The sequence below is a fragment of the Lissotriton helveticus genome, chromosome 1_1 (assembly GCF_964261635.1).
Source record: "Lissotriton helveticus chromosome 1_1, aLisHel1.1, whole genome shotgun sequence".
In the NCBI taxonomy this organism is placed as follows: Eukaryota; Metazoa; Chordata; class Amphibia; order Caudata; family Salamandridae; genus Lissotriton; species Lissotriton helveticus.
The window spans coordinates 926,470,007-926,492,214 of NC_136057.1; the positions used below are offsets into that span (position 1 = coordinate 926,470,007).

The 22,208-nt window shown below is 46.6% G+C and overlaps 1 protein-coding gene across 10 annotated transcripts in view; it reads right to left on the bottom strand.

Annotated features, from left to right (window-relative positions):
- Positions 1-22,208, bottom strand: part of SAXO6 (stabilizer of axonemal microtubules 6) — a 541,049-nt gene that overhangs the window by 179,825 nt on the left and 339,016 nt on the right. For all 10 annotated transcript variants that reach the window (XM_078676490.1, XM_078676481.1, XM_078676550.1 and 7 more), the window contains 2 exons: positions 10,079-10,227; positions 9,797-9,930 (listed from right to left, as the gene is read on the bottom strand). In XM_078676490.1, coding sequence (XP_078532616.1) covers positions 9,797-9,930; positions 10,079-10,227 — 283 coding nt within the window. The remainder of the gene's footprint in view (positions 1-9,796; positions 9,931-10,078; positions 10,228-22,208) is intronic.

Here is a 22,208-nt window from a genome sequence, read left to right on the forward strand (position 1 = left end):
CAAGACAACGGTAGCGCCGGAAGGTCTGTCTAACTTTTATACGCTGGAAAGAGCCCACAGGGTGCCGGCTAGACCACCCCAACAAGGACGACCACCCCGGCCGGTGGTGGCCCGGCTGTTGCATTTCCGAGATCGGGACTTGATCCTCCAGAAGGCGCGAGGAGATGGCCCATATCAGGTGGAGAATAGTAAAGTCAATATCTTCCCCGACTACACCTTCGAGACGCAGTGCCGTCGTACCTCTTTCCTGGCCATCAAGAGGGAACTGCGCACTGAGGGACTTCAATACTCTCTCCTCTTCCTGGCCAAGCTGAGGGTCATTGTTGATGGTAAAACATGTTTCTTTGACACCCCGGATGACGCTGGTTCTGGGCTAGAGTTTTATAGAGCTGGTATAGATGACAGTCAGCAGAGACTGCGGACCGCCACAGACGAGATGCGGCCGCGGAAGTCGCGACGGATCCGCAATAGACAATGTGGACTGGGAAAGCCCTCATCGTCACATACCGACGCAGAACGGAGAGATGTGCTGGCAGCGGTGTCCACTCTGTCTGCTACACAGCAGCATCCTTCTCCGGATGGGACGGTTTCGGAGAAGGAAACTAACCGATCTGATTCTGAACATTCTGAAGCGGACAGTGTGCGACTGCCAAAGGTCACTCCGGAGACAGCCGAGGGGATGCTGGATGAAGGATAGACGGGCCTGTAGAGTTGGCTCACTTGCGACCCGGCGGCTGCAATGGACTTCCTGATGTGTGTGCTCAAGGGAGGTTGGTTGACTGAGTGTTGATGGGGAGATGGGAGGGTCTCAGTGGGTGTTACTGATATGGGGCTCAGCGGGACAGTGAGGACTGTCGGAGTGTGACGGCTACCGGTTGGCTCGCGGCCCCCCCTCGTTGCCCTTAAGGCATGCCCGCAGTGTCAGCTGTTGGGAATAGAAGTGTGTTGGATTTTGTATTGGTTTGGATGGGAACTAGGCGGTTGTTGCTAGGACCTGTTCTTGGGGGGGTGGGAGATCTGGGTTGTTTGGGGCAGAGTTGGGGAGGGATAATCACAGTCACCGACGCAGAAGCAGAGAAGGCAACCGGGGAAAAGATGAGAGAGATGCACAGGAAACTGTGGGAAAATGGGTGATTCTGCTAATTTACGATGTATCACCTGGAATGTGAGGGGACTTCACACTATGACGCGACGCCACAAGATCCACGCTTATCTGGTTCGGCGGGGGATAAATGTTGCATTACTCCAAGAAACACACTTAACCAAAGCTGAAGGCATAGCGCTGCAGCGTAGGTGGAGAGGCCAAGTGTACAACACCATATACTCTGCGTTTGCCAGGGGGCACTGATTTGGATAAGAGTGGGGGTCCCTTTTCAGGTGACTAAGCAGACGGTGGACCCTGAGGGCAGGTTTGTGGCCATCGAAGGGAAATTAAGAGGCAGAGATGTTTCCTTCTGTAGCGTATATTCACCTAACATTGACCAGCTGAGCTTTCTAGCGAGAACTTCTGGGTCTCTGGCGCACTATCTAGCAGGCCCATTAGTGATGGGTAGCGAATATAATTCCATAACGGACATCTCCCTAGACAGATCGCATCCACCCCTGGCTGATTCCCCGATACACTGCTTAACTAAGGGGAGACTAGACTGGCAGTCAAGATGGGGGCTAGTGGACGCAGGGCGTGCGCAGCACCCGCAGGATCGAGACTACTCGTATTTTTCGGGTATGCATGAGCTGCACGTGAGACTAGACGCAGTGCTGTGCTCCCCAGTAGTGATGCCAGCTATTGCGAGGACTGAATATTTGACCAGAACGTTGTCAGATCATAACCCTTTACTGGTCACTATGCAGTGGATGCCTGGAATGTTGAGTGTCCCTACTTGGAAGCTGCGCCCGACACATTAGATGACCCACTGTTTCATGCCGCACTGGAAGAAGGGATTACTCCGTATTTTGCTGAAAATGCTGGTACGACCGCAACGAGGGCGACAGAATGGGACGCCTTCAAGGTGGTTATTAGGGGGCTCTGCGTAGGGAAACACGCGGGAGTACGGAAAGTACTCTTAAGCGACCTGGGCAAAGCTGATAGTGCGCTGCGAAAGGTGGAGCTCTTACTCACTGGTCACCCTGAACTACAGGGAAGGGTTTGCGCGGCGAAAGAAGCGGTGGCAGCAGAAGTGGAGCGCTTACGTAGTTTTGACCATAAAGCCTACACGGTGAGAGCCCATGCGGAGGAGGACAGAGCGGGGACCCTGTTGGCATGGCTGGCTAACCCTATGAAAAGAAGCTCTCCCGTGGTAGCATTAGATACAGCGGACGGAGTGGAGGTCCACACCGTCCGCTGAGATTTTGCAGTGCTTCACGAGCTACTACGAGGCTCTCTACAAAAGCAGGCTAATGACAGGGGATCCGGCCATAGATGTTTTCCTGGAAGAACTTCACTTCCCAGAGCTAGACCAGGAGCAGGAGGAAGTTTTGGGAAAGGAAATAAAGCTGGGAGAAATCCGCTGAGCTATTAAGCGTATGGCCCGCAACAAAACCCCAGGACTGGATGGGTTGCCCATAGAATTTTATGGGAAATATATTGACCTATTAGCACCAAGACTCCAAGTAGTGTACAGAGAGGCGAAAGAATTGGGGCAATTACCGCAGTCTATGCGGGAAGCGCTAGTAATTCCACTGTTGAAACCAGGGAGAGAGAGCAGAGATGCAGCCTATAATAGACCGCTATCGCGGCACACCACCGATTACAAAATCTTGAGCAGCATATTAGCGACCCGATTGTTGCAATACATGACCACGCTAGTCCACAACGACCAAGCTGGTTTCATACCTACGCGAAACATGACCGCGAACATCTGGCGATTGGTGCGCCTACTGGAGGAAGATCACCCGGAGGAGCAACACCCAATGATACTGTCAGTAGACATTGAGAAAGCTTTCGATAGCTTAGAATGGGAGTATTTATGCAAAGTTTTAGGGTGTTTTGGCTTGGGAGAATTTTATCTACAATGGACGAAAGTTCTGTACACATCGGCGATGGCTCGAGTGAGAGTAGGCACGTTGATATCCTCGCAGTATCCGGTGGAAAGAGGGATGAGACAGGGGTGCTCACTATCCCCATTGCTCCTCGCCTTAACAGTGGAACCCCTTGCGATTACGGTCCGGACGGGAAAAAACTGCAGGGGATTGAGGAGTAGGAACGGTCAACAATACATATCGCTATACGCAGATGACCTACTGCTCTTCCTCGAAAACGCTAACAGTGCTATAACAGGAGCTGAAAGCTTGCTTTTAGACTTTGGGGAACTCTCAGGACTGCGGGTAAATTGGTCCAAGACTTGTTTGTTCCCGGTTCGGCGGGGGGAAACGAGCAGTGCGGTGGGAACCCACCTGCCTGAAATATCTGGGAGTGCATGTTTATCACGTGGCAGCAGACCTACTAGAGGGGAATGTAGGCCGGGGTGTGAGGGCCCTGAGGGGCAGCATGGCCTTCTGGGCCACCCTCCCGCTATTAGTAACAGGTGGTACTTCTGGGAGATTTTAATATACATCCTTGTTCTTGGGACTGTTACCGAGGAGACCATGGTGGGTCACCCAGTGGGGGGGGTTCCCCATTTTGAGCATAGCAAAGAGGGAGAGGCCCTTGAGGCCCTCCTTTCCAACATGAATTTATTTGAACCCGGGTAGTGGAGATGGGGAGGAGAGAGCTCCTACCTTTATAGGACGGGGAGCAAACTCGGTCATCGACTACATTTTTTTATCCCCCGTAGTCCTGGCCAAAACACTAGTCTACAGAGTTGTGACCTCAACCTTCAGTGACCACAATCCGGTCTTGCTTGGAGTCAACCTTGGGGTTTTTATTGACCAAAATGAACCAAGGAGGGGGGCGCACAGAAATCTATCGACTATAGACCAGGGGAGATGGATTAAATGGAACAGGGTCGTCCCGGAAGCCTTCTTCAAGGAGCTTGCCATCCAAGCCGAGGCTAACCTAGCCATCTGCCTAGATGGTTCTGCTGCAGGCGCTGAGATTGTAGAAGCTTATGTAGCGGTGTGCAAGCAGATTGCCAACAATTTAGAGGAAGGCGCCAGTACGCAAACAAGGAGGGCCTACAAATGGTTTGATAACAATTGTTCAAGGGCTCATGGGGCCCTACTGAGGGCCCTTAAAAGCAGGCCGAGGAATAGGGCTTTAGTCGCTTCTCTCCGTAAGGAATATAAAATTGCTATTGGCAGACGCAAAATCAAGGAGGAGGCGTGGGATAATCTACAATCTATTGATGTGATAAGGGACAGCAGGAAGTTCTGGTCTATTATAAATCAGCCGTTCTTCTCTGAACAGGAGAACCTAGACACTGATTGCGTGATTCCTGATGCTAGTTGGCTCCAACATTTTAAGAGCATTTATGATAAAGATCAAATGGAGCCAACGTCTGTCACCACAGCTACTGCTCGGTACGCTAATCCTGCCAGGTTCGACCTAGCCGAGGTAGAAAGGGCCATTAGAGAGACGTCCAGACATAAGGCTCCAGGCCCCGATGGGGTACCTGCTGACTTATATATTCTGTGCCCACAGTTCTGGGCAAAGATTTTGACCAATGTGTTTAACGCCGCATCCACAGTAGGTTTCCCACCCTCTTGGGCATCCTCGATCATAGTCCCTATTTTTAAAAAGGGGAATAGGGGGGACCCCGCCTGTTACAGGCCAATCTCATTGTTAGACTCTGCCGTAAAAATCATGGGCAGAGTCATTCTACAGAGACTGGGGAATTGGCTGTTAGGCAGGGGGGTGCTCTCTAACCTCCAGTATGGTTTTAGAGAACATAGGGGCACCATGGACCAATGTTTAAATTTACACCTCCTCATAAGTAAATATACAATTGCGAAGGAGGGTTTTTTATATTTGGGTTTCATGGACCTATCTTCTGCATTCGATTTAGTTAACCGCTCAAAATTATGGTTTATTTTGCGTGATATTGGTTTAGACGCATCTCTGGTTAATTTTTTAAGTGCAAAATAACAATGGGAGAGACAGGGAAAATCAGGAACACTCTCTTGATCCCCGGTTTTATGCAAATAAACAAAAGAAGAGAGGTTGAGGTATCAGAAAAAGCCACATAGATGGAGCGAAACAACTAGTGGAACTCACACCCTATTTGGGTGGAGAAGAAAGCCCTCACACACTGACCTAGTCAGTGTCATGCTTCATCATCGGGCCCCACCAAAGAGGCCGAGTGCCTCTTTGGTGTGCTGCGACGCCAGAAGACTGCGGGTGTGAGTTCCACTAGTTGTTTCGCTCCATCTATGTGGCTTTTTCTAATTTTTTAAGTGACCTGCACCAGGACCTCTCTGCCTCTGTCAGGGTTATGCGGGAAGGCCGGTGTACAGGTCAATTTAGTTCCAGGAGGGGGGTCAGACAAGGTTGTATACTGGCCCCTCTTCTTTTTACGATTTACATTAATGCCCTCGAAAAATCCCTGGGCGTGGCTACATTGGACATTCCGCGCATAGGGGGATCGGGGATCCCGGTCCTCCAGTACGCGGATGATGCCGTTTTACTTGCGCGCACGGGACTGGGCTTACAGAGGCTGCTGGATCATTTCGGCAGCTTCATGGAGGCCCTGGACTTAAAAGTAAATATTAAAAAATCCCATGTAATGGTGGCAGCAGTACGTAGCAAGAATATTAAGGTTAAAACCTTCACGTGCAATGGCGTGGAACTGACGAGGGTCCCGGTTTTTTCCTACCTGGGAGTCCTTTTTGATGAGAGGGGCAACTGGGGCCCCCAGCAGAAGATGAAGAGTAACGTAGTAGCAAGATCTACAACAGCTCTCGTGAACTTTTCTAAGAGACTGGGAGCAAGGCCCATGGAGGCTATGTTAAAGATACACAAATCGAAGTGTTTAGCGATTGCCTCATATGGGGCGGCCTTATGGGGCTACGTACCTCTGACCAAAATAGAAATTGTAGAAAACAGGTTTCTCAGAGCTCTCCTCTCACTACCGCAATCGTCTCCCACATTTTCCTTACACACTGAATTAGGTTTACATTACGTTTCAGACTATTTAAAAATGGCCCCGTTGATTTGTTGGGCAAAAACTTGGTTGAATGAGGAGATTTCCCTTAATCACCTGATCCTAAAAGACTGTGTAGCCCTCGATAAGGCAGACAGGGGCCCATGGCTGGCGTACGTTAGGGCGGCGTGCGCCAGGCTGGGACGACCGGAAATGTATACATCTCTGAGGGCATAAAGAGAGAGGATATAGGTTGGATTAAACACAATTTCCGTAACCTGCTGGAGGCGGAAAGGGAGGAGCAGGAGCTAAGAAAACCAGTCGTGAAAAGTATTTATGGTTTACTAACTTCCCCATCCATTGAACCTTATCTAAAGTATGTCACCAAGCCTTTTCATCGCTTTTTGCTGGTTAGATTTCGGTTCAATCTCATTCATCTTACTTTGGGTATATTTCCCAAATGGGCGAAACCGGAAGATGCAGCACCATGTTCTTGTGATAGGTTTTCTACACAAGACACACTTCTCTTGGTAATGTTCTGTGAGCACTACTCAGAGGCTCGTAAAAAAAATGTAAACCCAATCTTACGTGACGCTGGATTTGTACAAGTGAGGCCTGCCCTTATACAACTACAAATGCTTAGCAGTGTCCATGTTATGTATAGCGTAGCAGGTTTTCTGGTGGCTGCAGCCCAGGTAAACAATAGGAGAATTAGTTATATGTAACTATTTAGTAGGATAAAAAGGGGCTTATGGTTCTAATTCGATATACCCAATGATGCACTTTATACCGTATTCAATAGCCTCCTGGGCTTAGGGCCTTTTTAGTATATGGTATACGATATATGTATTGTTTTGTAGATATTGTAAATATGAATTGTAACAATCGAATGCTTATTTATTTTTTACTATATATTTTAATTCTGTGTGGAGGACTATTTTTCTTGCATTGTCTTTTATGATTTTAATTAATCGAAATAAAGAGTTTTTGACTGACTGACTGACTGACTGACAGTAAAGGGCCATATAGCTCTGTTAAAAATGATAGCTCTCCCTAGATTCTTATATTACTTCCGAACGTTGCCAGTGTGGATACCTAGCTCTATTTTTCAATTTATGAAATCACTGATAGTGTCTTTTCTTTGGGGCACGGGAAGGCGTAGAGTGGCGCAGGCAACGCTCACAAGACCTAAGGCTAAGGGAGGGTTGGCGGTTCCGGACTTCGAGCTATATTACTTAGCAGCACAACTGGAGATATTCACGCAAGAAATAGCGCGAGTGTTTAGGGGGCCGGAACACAGGAGGGAGGGAGGCATACCTCGCCACGTACTCTCGTTTATAGCGCTACAACAGAAATGAGTCCTTAAAGATTTAACATTGGAAGAGAAAACGCTCAGACTGTGTTGGAACCGCTCCTAACGCAAGGCGGGTGTATTACACCCATACGCACCCGAAATTCCCCTCGGGATGGTGACGGCGCTACCGCATGGCGGCGACTGGTCACAACTGCAGCTATGGGAGGAGGCGGGAGTTCAAATGATGGGAGACCTCTATGAGGATGGGACGATGTTATCCTACCAGACACTCCAAGAACGGTTTGATTTACCGAGAGGAGGCTTCCTGTTACACGCAGCATTAACGAGAGCAATACAAGCACACTGGCGGGAGGGGCTGATAGAACCTAAAAAAACGTTGGCCTGTCAGTATACCATGATGGCGGTGGGGACCTTTAAGGCGGTCACGTGTCTATACTCCAGAATGCTTACCGAAGGGTTGGCGCCTCTAGACACTTTGCAGGGAAAATGGGAGGTAGATCTAGGAAAAGACATTCCTGAGACGGCATGGGGCAGATAGTGCGCAGAGCCTGGAAAAGCACGAGAAACGCAAGATTCCAGTTGGTGCATTTCTATATTCTTCACAGAGCTTACCTGACCCCAGGGAAATCAAGAAATATTTTAAAGTAGAAGAGGCAGCGTGCCCCAGATGCATGAGAGCTGGGGCGGAAATAGAACACATGCTATAGTCCTGCCCAGTGATCGGCCCCTATTGGAAGGCGGTGGGGGATGCCCTAAACGAGGTAACAGAACGGCGACTGGAGTTCGATATGGTTGTTAGTTTTCTTCACTGGTTCCCTGACACATCCAAGAATAAGATCACTAATAAGTTTGTGGACATGGGGCTCATATTGGCGAAGAGAGAAATTACCAAGCACTGGAAGGCAACTATGGGTCCCAGCAGCAACAGATGGCAGAGCGAGCGCCTCAAGTGGGCTAGCAGCGAAAGCGAATTACGATATCAGATGGCGCGCAGGCAACAAAATTAAAAAGCGCTGGAATCAGCGACGGCATGGGAAACGCTAGTACAGGCACTGCGCGAACATGAGACACAGGATGATGGCGTGGAGTAGATTACTGATTGAGGAATGGCCCCGAGACAAGACATGTGCATCATATGGAACAACATACGATTACTCCGGTACACACAAATTAGGGAGCTTAGACACAATTTTGTGTGTCGGTGACGGGGGATTGGGGAGGAGGGAGGGAGAATAGGGGTATGTTAGAAGTAAATAGAGGGGAAATTTTACAAATCGTATTTAAATTGGTATGTTGATTGTAAGAGTTGCTGTGTTCCCACGATCTGTGTGGTCAAACAGATGGGAGGGGGGTTTTCTTAGCTCCTTCTTCAATTGACACTATGGGACTGGGATAGCGAGTGTTATGTAATGGTCTATGTATGCTTTGTGCAGAAAACCAATAAATTGCGTTTAAAAAAATAAATAAAAATGAGGTAGATAGGCTACTGCAATCTAGGCCTCAGGCCTGTATTTAGGGCCTACTACTGTAATTTACTTTTGGCACTGCTTTTTTATATACTGTTGGACTCCCGCCTCGCCGACAGGGAATGATTCAGGCATGTGAATCTATGTAAGATACCCCAATACTGGATAACTAGGACATATTTATTTGCAAAATGATACAGAATGTAGCCTGTCAAATTCAGTTGCATACCCTTCAAAGCCGGCCAAAGGGCAGATATTTCCTGAAGTTGTCACAGCATTTAATGTTTGGTATGTGCTAGTGAAAGTGATCAATTGGTGTAAGTGGGAAATACATATTTTTAGTTAATGTTTTTTATATATAACAGTTTAATAATGTATATTAGAACAAGAGTGTGTGTACAACCAAAAAATAAGATAATCCTTTACCAGAGAAGGGATCGACATTATGTCAAAACCCAATTACTATCAATTACATATATTATTTATGTTTCAGTTCCAGGAATGTCACTGTTCCAAATGTATCTCCGAGAGCTTGGGACATAGTGATATTCTGGATGTAAATCATTTGGTATAGCAAGTGTTGATTCTCTACATCCATAAGGTATTAAGAATATTAATCTTATCTTTAGACACCCAATAGATGCCAGCACCAGAAGAGTGATGGGTCAGAGTAATGACCCAGTGACTGTTTTTCTCTTATCCCATTTCCCTTTCCTCTGCCCTACTGCTAACCAACATATTCCCATTGTGTATGGCTGGCTGTGGATACAGAGGACTGTGGAAAGTTCATCTCACTTGTTTGTTATGCTAGGGCATTCTGACAGTACCCACATTTGTATGCAGACTTGAAAACAAAAGGAAAGGTGCTAAAGAAAATGACATATAGTAGATTCTAATTAACAAAAGATTTACTGATGTGTCTATCTTTGAACAAATTGAAACATACATTGGTAGTCTGGCAATGCAACACCCAACACAACGTCAAACAGGTCCTTTACCTTGCTATGCTTTCTTTTGGAAGGTTCCCTTGAGCTACGTTTATGTGGAGAATAGCGTCTTTCTGGAGACGTTTTCGAACGGCGATCAGGCAACGGCGATTTCAACTTGGGTGGAGACACTAAAACAGCACCTCCTAAAAATGTTAAAAACGAATTCAGTAAAGGAATCCAATATAGCATGCATATGCTTCAGCTCAAACACTTAAACAAAGATCCCCTGATACTCGGAGAGAAAAAAATACAATTGTGTCCAAATGTATAAAAATGTTTTTGTTTTTTTACCAACAACTGGTGTTGTGAGATCATGGTGAGTCCTTTGGGCTCCACCAAGTGATTTCAACTTTGGTGTTGGAAGGCGTCCGTTTTCTCCCTCAGACACAGATGAACCTTCTGACATGACTTCTTTATCGTCCGACTGCAGCACTTCTTCTCTGCAAAATATAAACAAAACGCTCATAACAAAAATATTTTTCTTGATTAGACGATTTTTATTTGGTAGTTATGAGACATTTTATCTGTATGAAAATGTGTCTATATGGAATAACCCTGCATTCCAAATACATAAAAACCACTAGGAATGGAAAGGTTTGCCCTCAGCCAGAATTGCACTAACTAAAGATATTCAGTAAAGCCTTTGGATTCTAGTTGCTAGGGAATTTAACCACTATTATTTAGTAGAACGTCATTAGAAAATAGACTGAAAATGTTATCCTAGTTTATGTCCATTGACCAAATAATGCTAACTTCCAGTTTTTATAGTCAGATACATAGAGGTTGTCTAAAATAATATTTATTAAAATTAAGGATTCCTGGTTAGGGAGAAGTCACTATGGTTATTTATTGTGCGCACAAGTGTAAAATCTAATTGGATTTGAATCTGCTTTTCTATCATCAAAAATAATTTTCAGATCATAACAGATGATGACATTTTAAGTATTCAATCTAGAGCAATGCTGGGGCTTTAGATATTTTATAGGGACATTATTGTAAACGCTTTGGGAAGATATTAGGGTTTCTGTGGTATGGGTAGAATTTTTTGATAGGCTAGATCTAGACTGTGAATACTGAAAATTAGGGCCTGATTTAGAGTTTGGAGGACAGTTGAATTTTCATCAGGGCGAAGGAATAAATCACTTTGGAGCTCTGACAGTCATCCCATCCCCCACATATAGAGATGTATGTCAGCTCCACGGACATCTCTTAACATTGGGAGTAATCACCATCACAGAGGGTCCTATTAATGTTAAAATATTTTGACGAATAACTCTGTCAAACAGGACAGCCGTCCATTAAACGTTTAAAGTTTTACTTTTTTCAAAAACAAACTCCTTGAGAGTTTGTTTTTGAAAAAAGAAAAAAATTACCCCCACACCACAAACGTTTTCACACATTGTGTGTGGGACAATATTTTTTAACTTTTATTGGCCCTCACCAGACATCAAAACAAGAGCCACCTGACCGCCCACTCTAAATTGGGCAAGTGGTCAGATGGCTTAGCTCAAAAGGCTCTGTCGGGCCATCGGAGGAGAATGTCGTTGACAGAGCCAGAGTATGCTCAGTTGTTTATATACTTAGGATAGAGTATACCCCAAACTCTGAATCACCTCAGCTTTTGAATGTGAAGCTGCAAGTAACTGCTACCTATATAGAGAAGGGCCTGGAGTGCATGGTCAGGATCTCTAACAAATATCATTATAAAATCACTGATTTGTGTGATCATTGTGTGATTAGAAGCTGCACGTTTAACTCTTAACCCCAGGTCTTCTCTAAGTGCAATAGAAAGGTGCTCCAGAGGTAAGACAAATGGTAGTAGTGAAAAGGGGCACTGTTGACAAGTCCCTCTGAATAAGCGAAACATTGGTGATACAGTACCAATTACAAACAAGCCTAGGGAGAGCGAATATCCTACAACACCCCCTCAAAGGTCACCTCTATCTCTAATCTGGTAGCATTAATAATAAGGCACATTAGTATAGAATTATGAGCAGAGCACTGATTGAGTGAGAAGGGATATGAATCCGGAAATATCCCAAAAATGTCCACAATTTTTCCAAATTGCACTATAGTTATACCCTTAATAGAGCTCCTGTGGATCAAACGTTTGCAGGTTATATTGTCTATTGCAAACTACTGGAAGGCCCTTTTAAAGGCTAGAATTACATTCATCTTGAGATGTATCACTTGCATTTTACTTTAGTGGCGCTTAAGTTTCATTTTCTGGTTTAAAACTTTCATGGCAAGATGCAATACAACTCTTTTAAACTATGACGATTCTGTTTTTATTGGCCCTGGTATGTCCTTAATCACCCTGATTTCTGTCACAGACAGAAATCGCTCAACCTCCAGATTTAGCTCTAGCTGGGGTGATAGGTTAGTAGGCTTGAGTCACTTGCTTTCTGCCAAAATGTGAGGACCTTGCAAAGCTGAGTCACCTTGTAAAAATGATGCAGTCAAAAAATGCAAAATGAAGGTGGCAACACTCAGGACCGAACTAAAGATAATTGTGGGGAAAATGTGCTTGCCAAAATATTAAATTGTGTTCTATAAATTATGCTAGACGGATGCTAGTAATTCCCACAAGAAAACAATACAACAGAGCAGGTCTACCAAAAGAGAACAATCAATAAGGCTGGCAAAAACAAGAGCAAATATGTAACAGGATACAGACAGCCACTGAGGAAAAAGAAAACAAAATCCGGGAAACAGCAATGCAATTGAAATGTTGGGCCTCTTCTTAAATTCTTTTCACTCAGGTGTACTATCGACACTAGGATAGATGCTTCCATCAAAACAAGCAGACTGTTCTCTACTCTGCAATTACGCAACCAGGAGTTAGGGTGATCTGCTAGCGAAGCACATATCCCCTCAGGGCAGCCTGATGGTTACTGAATGAAGTTCTGGTCAGCGAGGCTTCTGCTTAATACAGTATCACTTTCCCCTTTCCCCCTTACTCCTAGCCCATGCCATCATCTCAAGCCACATTATTCATGCACATATTGCAGAGCATAGACTTCACCTGCGTCAAAGCGAAATGTAGAGGCAGGCACTGACAAGAGTGAGGATTGTCAGCATTAGCACTACAACTAAAGTAGAACTTTGTCAGGTAAGTGCAGAGGGTGCTGGATAGAGTGGCATAGTCTTAACAGATATTACATCCATCATTTTCATATTGACGTTAATATCCTTCAATCACCAGTCACATGAAGTATTAAAGTCAATGACAACCAACTGGAAGGGCTGTGCGATCCGAGTTAATAACCCAAGTGGGGTCCATGTTGTAGCGAGGAAGTGGGGGGGAGGAGCAGAAGATACTTCTCAATACAGTGATGAGTAAGTTAAGGTATAACGTCATGCTTTATGCCCCACATCATTTCTGTAGGTGCTAGTCCATCTGAGTTTGTTAGGAGAGAATGTTTCAAGGGTTCAGCCAGATTATCAATTCAGCATATATCTCCAGCTGCTCACTGCAATAGATAAGGGAGCGCAACCGTTTTTTTACCCCAGTACTCAAATATTTCAGTTTGCAGCTCCCGACAGAATACCTTGTCTGGCCAGTTCTCTATGTGATGTGAGGGAATCTGGTTGTGACATCTATAATTGCCCCATTGATCGCTAGATTAAATTCAGCTGATCTAGTAAAGTATTTGGGTGTCCCCTTCCTTCCTCTCTGTGGCAACCTCTTGTGATGCTTAGCGCTCAGGAGAGAGGATTACTGCCATAGTACTGGAGTGCTGCTCATTAGCAATGGGCTGTAACTAACTGCTTCCCCTGCTAGTTCTTCCAAAGATTAGGGATCATCTTGGAAGAAATAGCCAACTGGGCCTTAGAGAATAAAATTATCCCCATAACACAAACAGGATTCCGCAAAGGCCAAGAAACAACAACTAACATCATGGCCTTGACCATGCTAATGGACGCTGCCGACCCTGTATCTCTGCTTCATTGATTACACAGCAGCGTTCGACCACGTTGACTGCACTAAACTCTGGCACAAGCTGGCCAACTGGGGGATACCAACTTTTCTTTTAGACCAACTTAGGCACTTGGGGCCCGATTCACAGAATGAACTTAAGACTAAATCCTAAACTTACTACTATTTGGTATTCACAGAATGCACTTACTACTTTCGGGATTCACAGAGTGAACTTACTACTTTCGGTATTCACAGAATAGATTTAAGACTACTAACTCTAAGTCCGAAATCGGGGAGTAAATTCCGACCCGGAGGCGGAGCTTGCGGCCCGGAGGCGGAGCTTGTGGCCCGGAGGCGGAGCTTGCGGCCCGGAGTTGGAGATTTCAGCATGGCAAAAATCCCCACCTCCGAGCCGGAAGCTCCGCCTCCGGCCCGTAAGCTCCGCCTCAGGGCCGTAAGCTCCGCCTCAGGGCCGTAAGCTCCGCCTCCGGGCCAGAATTTACTCCCCGATTTCGGACTTAGAGTTAGTAGTCTCAAATCTATTCTGTGAATCCCGAAAGTAGTAAGTGCATTCTGTGAATACCAAATAGTAGTAAGTTTAGGATTTAGTCTTAAGTTCATTCTGTGAATCGGGCCCTTGCACACTAACACGTGGATCACAATAAAACTAGGAGGCGGAAAGCACATTTCTAGCAGAATTACCACAACTAAGGGCCTAAAACAATGGTGCGTCCTTGCCCCACTGCTGTTTAACCTCTTCTTAGCAGACTTACCAGATGAATTGGACAGTTGCTCATCTCATGCCCCAAAGTTAGGAGGTATGACACTGACAAAATTGTTATATGTAAACTACCATAAGAAGACAAGTCCAAGCTGGTATCTTGACGGGAAACGCCTACATCAAGTAACAAGCTACAAGTACCTGGGGATACTTTTAGATCAAAACAACTCCTTCAAGCCGCAGCTGGAATCCCTGCGAAGGAAGGGTGCTATGACCTATCTGGCACTTAAACCCTTGAAAAAGATGTTGCCGGACCTGTTATTAGAACCTTTCTTAAAAGTCATGCGAGCCAAATTGCAGCCCACGATCACCGTTGGTAGTGAACCAATGAGAGGAAGAGACGCTGGAACTTTAAACAGCATAATAACAACCTCTTACAGAGCAATATTTCAGCTCCCTAAATACATTTCTCCAGCCCAAATGAACAAGTTACTTACCTTCGGTAACGCTTTTTCTGGTAGATACAATATCTGCCTGTGGATTCCTCACCTTGTGAATATCCCCCTTGCGTCAGCAACATTCGGAATTTTTCTTCGTAGCACGCCGGCGTGGACGACGTCACAGGAGCACGGCATCGCGGGCGACTCCGTCTGACGTCACCGACTCCTTATTAGACCCACGTCGGCGTGATGACGTCAGTTCCGCCTTTTTTCCGTGCCTTCGAGGCACCCGGACGGACCAACAACAGCAAATATGCATATATACAATGTACACAGTACATACAAACCAAAATAGCACACAGTGCATAGTAAAGGCATCAAAACCCAAAATATATACAAACAATAAAACCAGGTATAGCACAGTGGACAACGGGGAGGCGGGTGGGCATGTGAGGAATCCACAGGCAGATATTGTATCTACCAGAAAAAGCGTTACCGAAGGTAAGTAACTTGTTCTTCTGATAGATACATCTGCCATGTGGATTCCTCACCTTGTGAATAGAGTCCCACAGCAGTCCCCACTCCCGGAGGAGGGTGACCACTCTGCTATACCAGGAAATCTTGGAGAACAGAGCGCGCGAAGTGGCCGTCCCTCCTCACCTCGGAATCCAAGCAGTAATGCTTCGCGAAAGTGTGGAGGGAGGCCCAAGTCGCAGCCCTGCAAATGTCCTCAACAGGAACACCTCTAGACAAAGCAGATGTTGCAGACTTTGCTCTAGTTGAATGTGCTCTAATACCCTCGGGAGGGTCCTTACCCGCCAAGGAGTAGCAAATATTGATGCACAGGATTATCCACCTGGAAAGTGTGCATTTGTGCACCGCTCTGCCCTTCTTGCAGCCAGCAAAACCAATAAACAGCTGGTCATCCATCCGGAAGTCTTTAGTTCTGTCCAGATAAAAAGACACCGCCCTCTTAGGGTCCAAACGGTGAAGTCTCTCCTCCTCCTTCGAAGGGTGAGGGGGAGGATAGAAGGTAGGAAGGGTAATGGATTGTCCTAGATGGAAGGGAGTTACCACCTTAGGCAGAAAAGCAGCCCTGGTCCTAAGAACCAGTCTTTCAGCATGAATGGTCAGGAATGGGGGTTTGGAACTAAGAGCCTGAAGCTCACTCACCCTCCTTGCCGAGGTGATTGCCACTAAGAAGACCGTCTTAAAAGACAAAAGCCTAATGGGACACTTGTGTAAGGGTTCGAAGGGGGAACCCATCAAATAGGTTAACACAAGATTCAAATCCCAATGAGGAATAACAAAAGGAGTAGGAGGGAATCTATTAGTGAGTCCCTTCAAAAATCTTAAAACCACTGGAGACTTAAAAAGAGAAGGCTGATCCGGCAAACAAAGAAAAGCCGACAAAGCCGAAAGATACCCCTTGACCGTGGCAACAGCAAATCCTTGCTGCGCCAAAGAAAGAGCAAACTGCAAAATGTCAGACAAATGAGCCTTCAAAGGGTCAACATCTCTCTCCCACCACCTATACGAATAAATGGACTTAGTGGAGTCACGCCTGGCAGAAAGAATGACATCCACCACATCGTGAGGGAGAGAAAAAGAACTCAAGTTGCCCCGTTCAATCTCCAGGCATGAAGGTGTAATGTCTGGAGGTGGGGGTGTAGAACCTGCCCCTCCATCTGAGAGAGGAGGTCTGCCCTGTGAGGGAGACGGAGCGGCGGGTGAGAGGAGAGGTGGAGAAGATCCGTGTACCACACCCTTCTTGGCCAATCCGGGGCGACCAATATGACTTGGGCCCGGTCCTGGCGAATCTTCCTCAGAACCCGAGGAATCAAGGGTATGGGAGGAAACGCGTAAAGGAGTTGATTTGTCCAACTCAACTGAAACGCGTCCCCCAAGGCTCCTTGCATCGGAAACTGGAGACTGCAGAATGACAGGCAGTGAGCATTCTCGCGAGTGGCGAACAGGTCCACCCGAGGAGTCCCCCACATCTGAATGATGTCGTGAACCACCTCCGGGTGAAGCCTCCACTCGTGGTCGGCAGAGAACTGCCGACTGAGACTGTCTGCACGAACGTTCAGAACTCCGGCCAGATGATTTGCCATCAGACAAATCTGATGATCCTGAACCCAGGACCAGAGATGCAGAGCCTCTCTGCAGAGACACTGCGACCCTACTCCTCCCTGTTTGTTGACGTACCACATCGCGGTCGTGTTGTCCGTCAGGACTTGAACTGACTGACCGTGAAGGGAAGGGAGGAAGGCCTTGAGCGCCAAACGTATCGCCCGCAATTCTAGAAGGTTGATATGAAACAACCTTTCCTCTGGAGACCAAAGCCCTTTGACCTCCAGGTCCCCCAGTTGAGCACCCCACCCTAGAGTGGATGCATCCGTTATCACTGTGGCCACCGATGGAGGCAGTTGAAAAGGCTTTCCTTGAGACAGATTGCCTTCCACGCCCCACCAAGACAGATCCGCTGCAGTTTCTCTGGAGATCCTCACTGACTCCCTGAGATCTCCGTTGTGCTGATACCACTGCCTGCGGAGGCACCACTGGAGTGCCCTCATGTGCCAGCGTGCATGGTTGACCAACAGAATGCAAGAAGCCATCAGACCGAGCAGACGAAGGACCTTCAAGACTGGAACAACCTCTCCATTGTAGAATAAAGGAATCATTTCCTGTATGTCGTGAATCCTTTGAGGTGGAGGGAATGCACGACATACAGCAGTGTCCAGTACCGCACCTATGAACAGGTTGCGCTGGGAGGGCACCAGGTGAGACTTGGGTACATTTATCGAAAAACCCAACTTGTGTAACAACTGAGTTATCTCTTGCAGATGATGAAGCACATTCTCCGGCGACTCCGCTTTGATCAGCCAGTCGTCCAGATAGGGGAACACAGGTAGCCCCGATCTTCTGAGATGCGCAGCCACCACTGCCATCACCTTGGTGAAAACTCGAGGCGCAGTAGTAAGCCCAAAAGGAAGGACCGCAAACTGGTAGTGTTGCGATCCCACCGTAAAACGGAGATACTTCCTGTGCGAGTTCAGGATTGGGATGTGAAAATACGCATCCTGCAAGTCGATCGACACCATCCAGTCTTCTTCCATCAGCGCTTGAAGAACCTGTGCAAGTGTGAGCATTTTGAACTTCTCCTGTTTGAGATAGAGGTTCAAAATCCTGAGGTCCAGGATTGCCCGAAGTCTGCCATCCTTCTTGGGTATCAGGAAATACCGGGAGTAGCACCCCTGACCCCTTTCCTGCTCTGGAACCACCTCTATCGCACCCTTTCTGAATAGTGCCAGGACTTCTTCCTGCAGGAGGAGAAGATGGTCCTCCGAACAATAACCTTGGCAAGGAGGGTAATTGGGAGGGAACTCCTGAAAAGGAAGTGCATACCCATTTTCTACGAGATTGAGAACCCAAAGATCTGATGTAACCGATTCCCAATCCCGTAGAAAATGAGTAAGCCGACCCCCTACCGGACCCACATGATCCAGAATGGTGGATCTAGGGCTGCTTTGCTGATGTAGGTGGGGGTTGGGTATTATTGGAGGAAGTAGAGGAAGAGGAGAGCTGACGACCACGTCCACGACCCTTCTGTCTACCTCTATAAGATTTGTACAGAGGGTTCTGCTGCTGCTGCTGTTGTTGCTGACCTTGTCTGAAGGGACGAAAGGAGGATCTACCAAACCCTCTAAACTTCCTAGTGGTAGAACCTCTTGTCTGGAGACCCAAAGATCTTGCAGTAGCACGGCTATCTTTGAATCTCTCCAAAGCCACATCCGCCTTCTTCCCAAAAAGGCCTGTCCCATCAAAAGGCAAGTCCAACAACGTGGATTGTACATCTGCAGAGAAATCGGAGGATTTCAGCCATGCTGCCCTTCTGGTGGCAACCGTAGAGCCCATAATCCTGGCAACAGAGTCTGCTGTGTCCATCCCACTCTGAATTACCAAGCGGGCTGCAGCTTGAGTATCAGAGACCACTTCGTTAAAGTTTTTTCTGTCATCCTCTGGAAGCTTAGATGACAACTGCTTCACAGAGTCCATTAACGCATGAACATATCTCCCCAAAAGGCAAGTAGCATTAGTAGATTTTAGAGCCATGCTACCTGAGGAGAAAATCTTCTTTGCAGACTGATCCAACTTTTTAGAGTCCTTGTCTGCTGGCACCTGAGGAAAAGAACCTGCAGACTTGTTGGAACAAGCGGCCTGTACCACAAGACTCTCTGGTGAAGGATGTGAAGAGAGAAACTCGGGGTCACCAGGTGCCACCCTGTAGCGTCTTGCTACAGACCTTGAAACAGCAGGAGCAGTCAACGGTCTCTTCCAGACCTCCATTATCGGATCAGTTAAAGCCTCAGTAAATGGAAGTGTAGGCTCTATAATAGAAGAAGGAGAGTGTAAAACCTCTGTCAGGATGTTAGGTTTATACTCAACAGTAGGTAAGGTCAGATTGAGTAGATCTGCAGCCTTTCTAATAACAACATGGTAGGGTGCCACGTCCTTAGATGGTGCATCAGAAACAGATGGTAAACCCCACTCAGGAGAGAGTTCCAGACCACTAGCACTATGTAGGTCTTCAAAACAGTCACCTTGATCTAAAAGTTCACCTTCTTCAACATCAGAATCTTCACATCTCTTTTCCTCCAAGAGACGCTGAGCTCTGCGTCTCGACCACTCCACACAAACCGAAGTCGATGGATCCGGTAACGACTCCGACGGAGCCGGATCCGACGTCGACCGAGGAGCCGGGGCAGATGGAGGACGAGACTCACGGGCCGGCATGGTACCTCGATCCAAATTACGAGGTCGATCCGAAGTTGGCGAAGCCGTATGCGGAGTCGAAGACCTCGGTGGAGCCGTACCGAGCCAAGGTGTGTAAGGCGCCGGCATAAACGGCATAAAAGGAGCTGGTGCATAACTTTGAGGAATGCCGAAGTTGAAAGACAATGGACCCATGGGACCAGCCGGTGCACCAGTGGGGTACATTGCTCTCGAATAAACTCCAAACATCGCATTAAGGAAATGCGAGGGGTCCTGCCCTGGACCAGGAAAGGGAGGATACGAACCTACTGGATGTTCTGGAGGAGGATGTTCCGACATCGGTATATTCTGACCCTCTTGATCTACAGGGGCTTCTACCGGAGTCGGAGCTCGAGGAACTTCCTCTTCATCTTCATGCTCCGAAGAATGGTGTGACACCGGATCCGGTTCTTGCTCCGGAACCGGGGAACCTCCGATAGACTGTAAGGGAGAAGGAGATACGAAGTCCTTGTGATGTTTACGAGACTTCTTCTTCGAATCCGAAGACTCTTTCCCAGAATGATGTCTGGAACTGTGTTTTCTCGTCTTGTGTTTTCTCTTTGAGGAGCTCGAAGCATGACCCGAAGCCGACTTGGATCCAGACCTCGACCTCTCTCTGGATCTCGACCTCGCTCTGGACCTTGACCTCGAAGCCGACCTCGACTTCGAACGCGACTTCTGTCTCGACTTCGAGCGTCTCGACGTCGACCTCGAAGATCTCCCAATCTCTCTTCCCTTTACCTTCGCAAGAAGAAGTTTTGCTTTACGTTCACGTAACGCCTTAGGATTCATCTTGAAGCAGGATCGACAGTTTTTAACATCGTGGTCCGATCCAAGACACCATAAGCAATCGTTATGAGGATCGGTGATCGACATCATACGAGCGCAAGATCCACATTGCTTGAATCCTGTCTTCCTCGACGACATTCTCGACGAAGAAGGAGTAAATAAAGATGAAATAGTAATACTATAACTAGTAGAAGATACAAAGTATCGCAGAAGATCCCAGAAACCGTTAGCGTCGACGACGCGGAAAAAAGGGAACTGACGTCATCACGCCGACGTGGGTCTAATAAGGAGTCGGTGACGTCAGACGGAGTCGCGCGCGATGCCGTGCTCCTGTGACGTCGTCCACGCCGGCGTGCTACGAAGAAAAATTCCGAATGTTGCTGACGCAAGGGGGATATTCACAAGGTGAGGAATCCACACGGCAGATGTATCTATCAGAAACGGCTGTAATTCGGGCTACAAAATCAAGCGGCAGAGAGAATAGGACTCTATGCAAAATGTTGGCACAAAATCAGAGCTGCGGATAAGCGTTCCCTAAATAACCACCTCTGGGTAGAACTAACACGCACAGGGAAATCACCAGCTAACAAATACCTCTTGGATTCCATCCAAGCTCTGGGTCTAACAGACCTTTGGAATACCTCAACAGCTCATTGTGTGTTAAAAAAACTAGTCACAAAATCAATAAGACTTAAATCTACTACAGAGGACAAGGGAGCACTATCAAAACGAGCTCATGGCTGGGTTGTGCTCAATAATTACGAAGCCGGAAAACCTCAACCTTACCTAAATGCAGGAATAAAGATAACAACGAAAGAAAATTTGTTGAAGCTTTGTCTGGGAGTTGGTGCAATGAATCCATTTTTACCCCCTTGGGTAAATAGAGGAGGAGATCAGCTATGCAGGCTATGTGCTCGTGGAGTCGAGAACCTCATCCATATCATTTGTATCTGCGATAAACTAAAAGATATAAGGAAAACTTTATTAAAGCCATTTTTCAACCAGCATGGCATCAGGTCCTGCAGACCGGCGGTAATTCTGTGCTTCAATTCAACTTTAACACAGCTGAATTGCCGCCTTACAAAATTCCTTGATCTCACTGAACAGAGACTGAAAAACATATCTGTACTAGCCTCGGCCTAGTCCTACATGATGGTCCTCAGAACTAAACTAGTCAGCCGAGGATAGCTAACCTTAATAACTTAAGCATAGTATTAGGACCACTCCAGCAGTGACACTTTGAAGCTGCTTTTGTTGCCTCGAATAACCTGAATGGTAAGGGAACTCTATGGAGAAAGACATTAACATACTGCATAAAAAATTCTCTACAATGGAATCTGTGAGCGAACTGCTCAATAATATAACCTTTATGATACAGACTTTTATCCTGATTAGAATATTAATTACATTTTGTGCAGATTTATGTAAGATACAGACTGGATCATTTTAAAGTTGATTAATTGTTCTATTGCAACAGAGAATTATTTTATTAACTGGTCAAAATGTTTACAATAATGGATATTGATTTTAAAGATTATTTAATGTATGCAATGGTTTTAATTAATCATGCATAATAAAAAAAGAAATTACTTACTGTGCAAAATTACTAGATCCAGTCTCCAAAACCTAGTCAGCAGTGTCAACACAGACATCGCTGGTCACAGCAGCAGGACTGGGGAGTAGTCTGAAAGTGTATTTGCCATGTGTTTAACCTTGATTACCCAGCGCCCTACA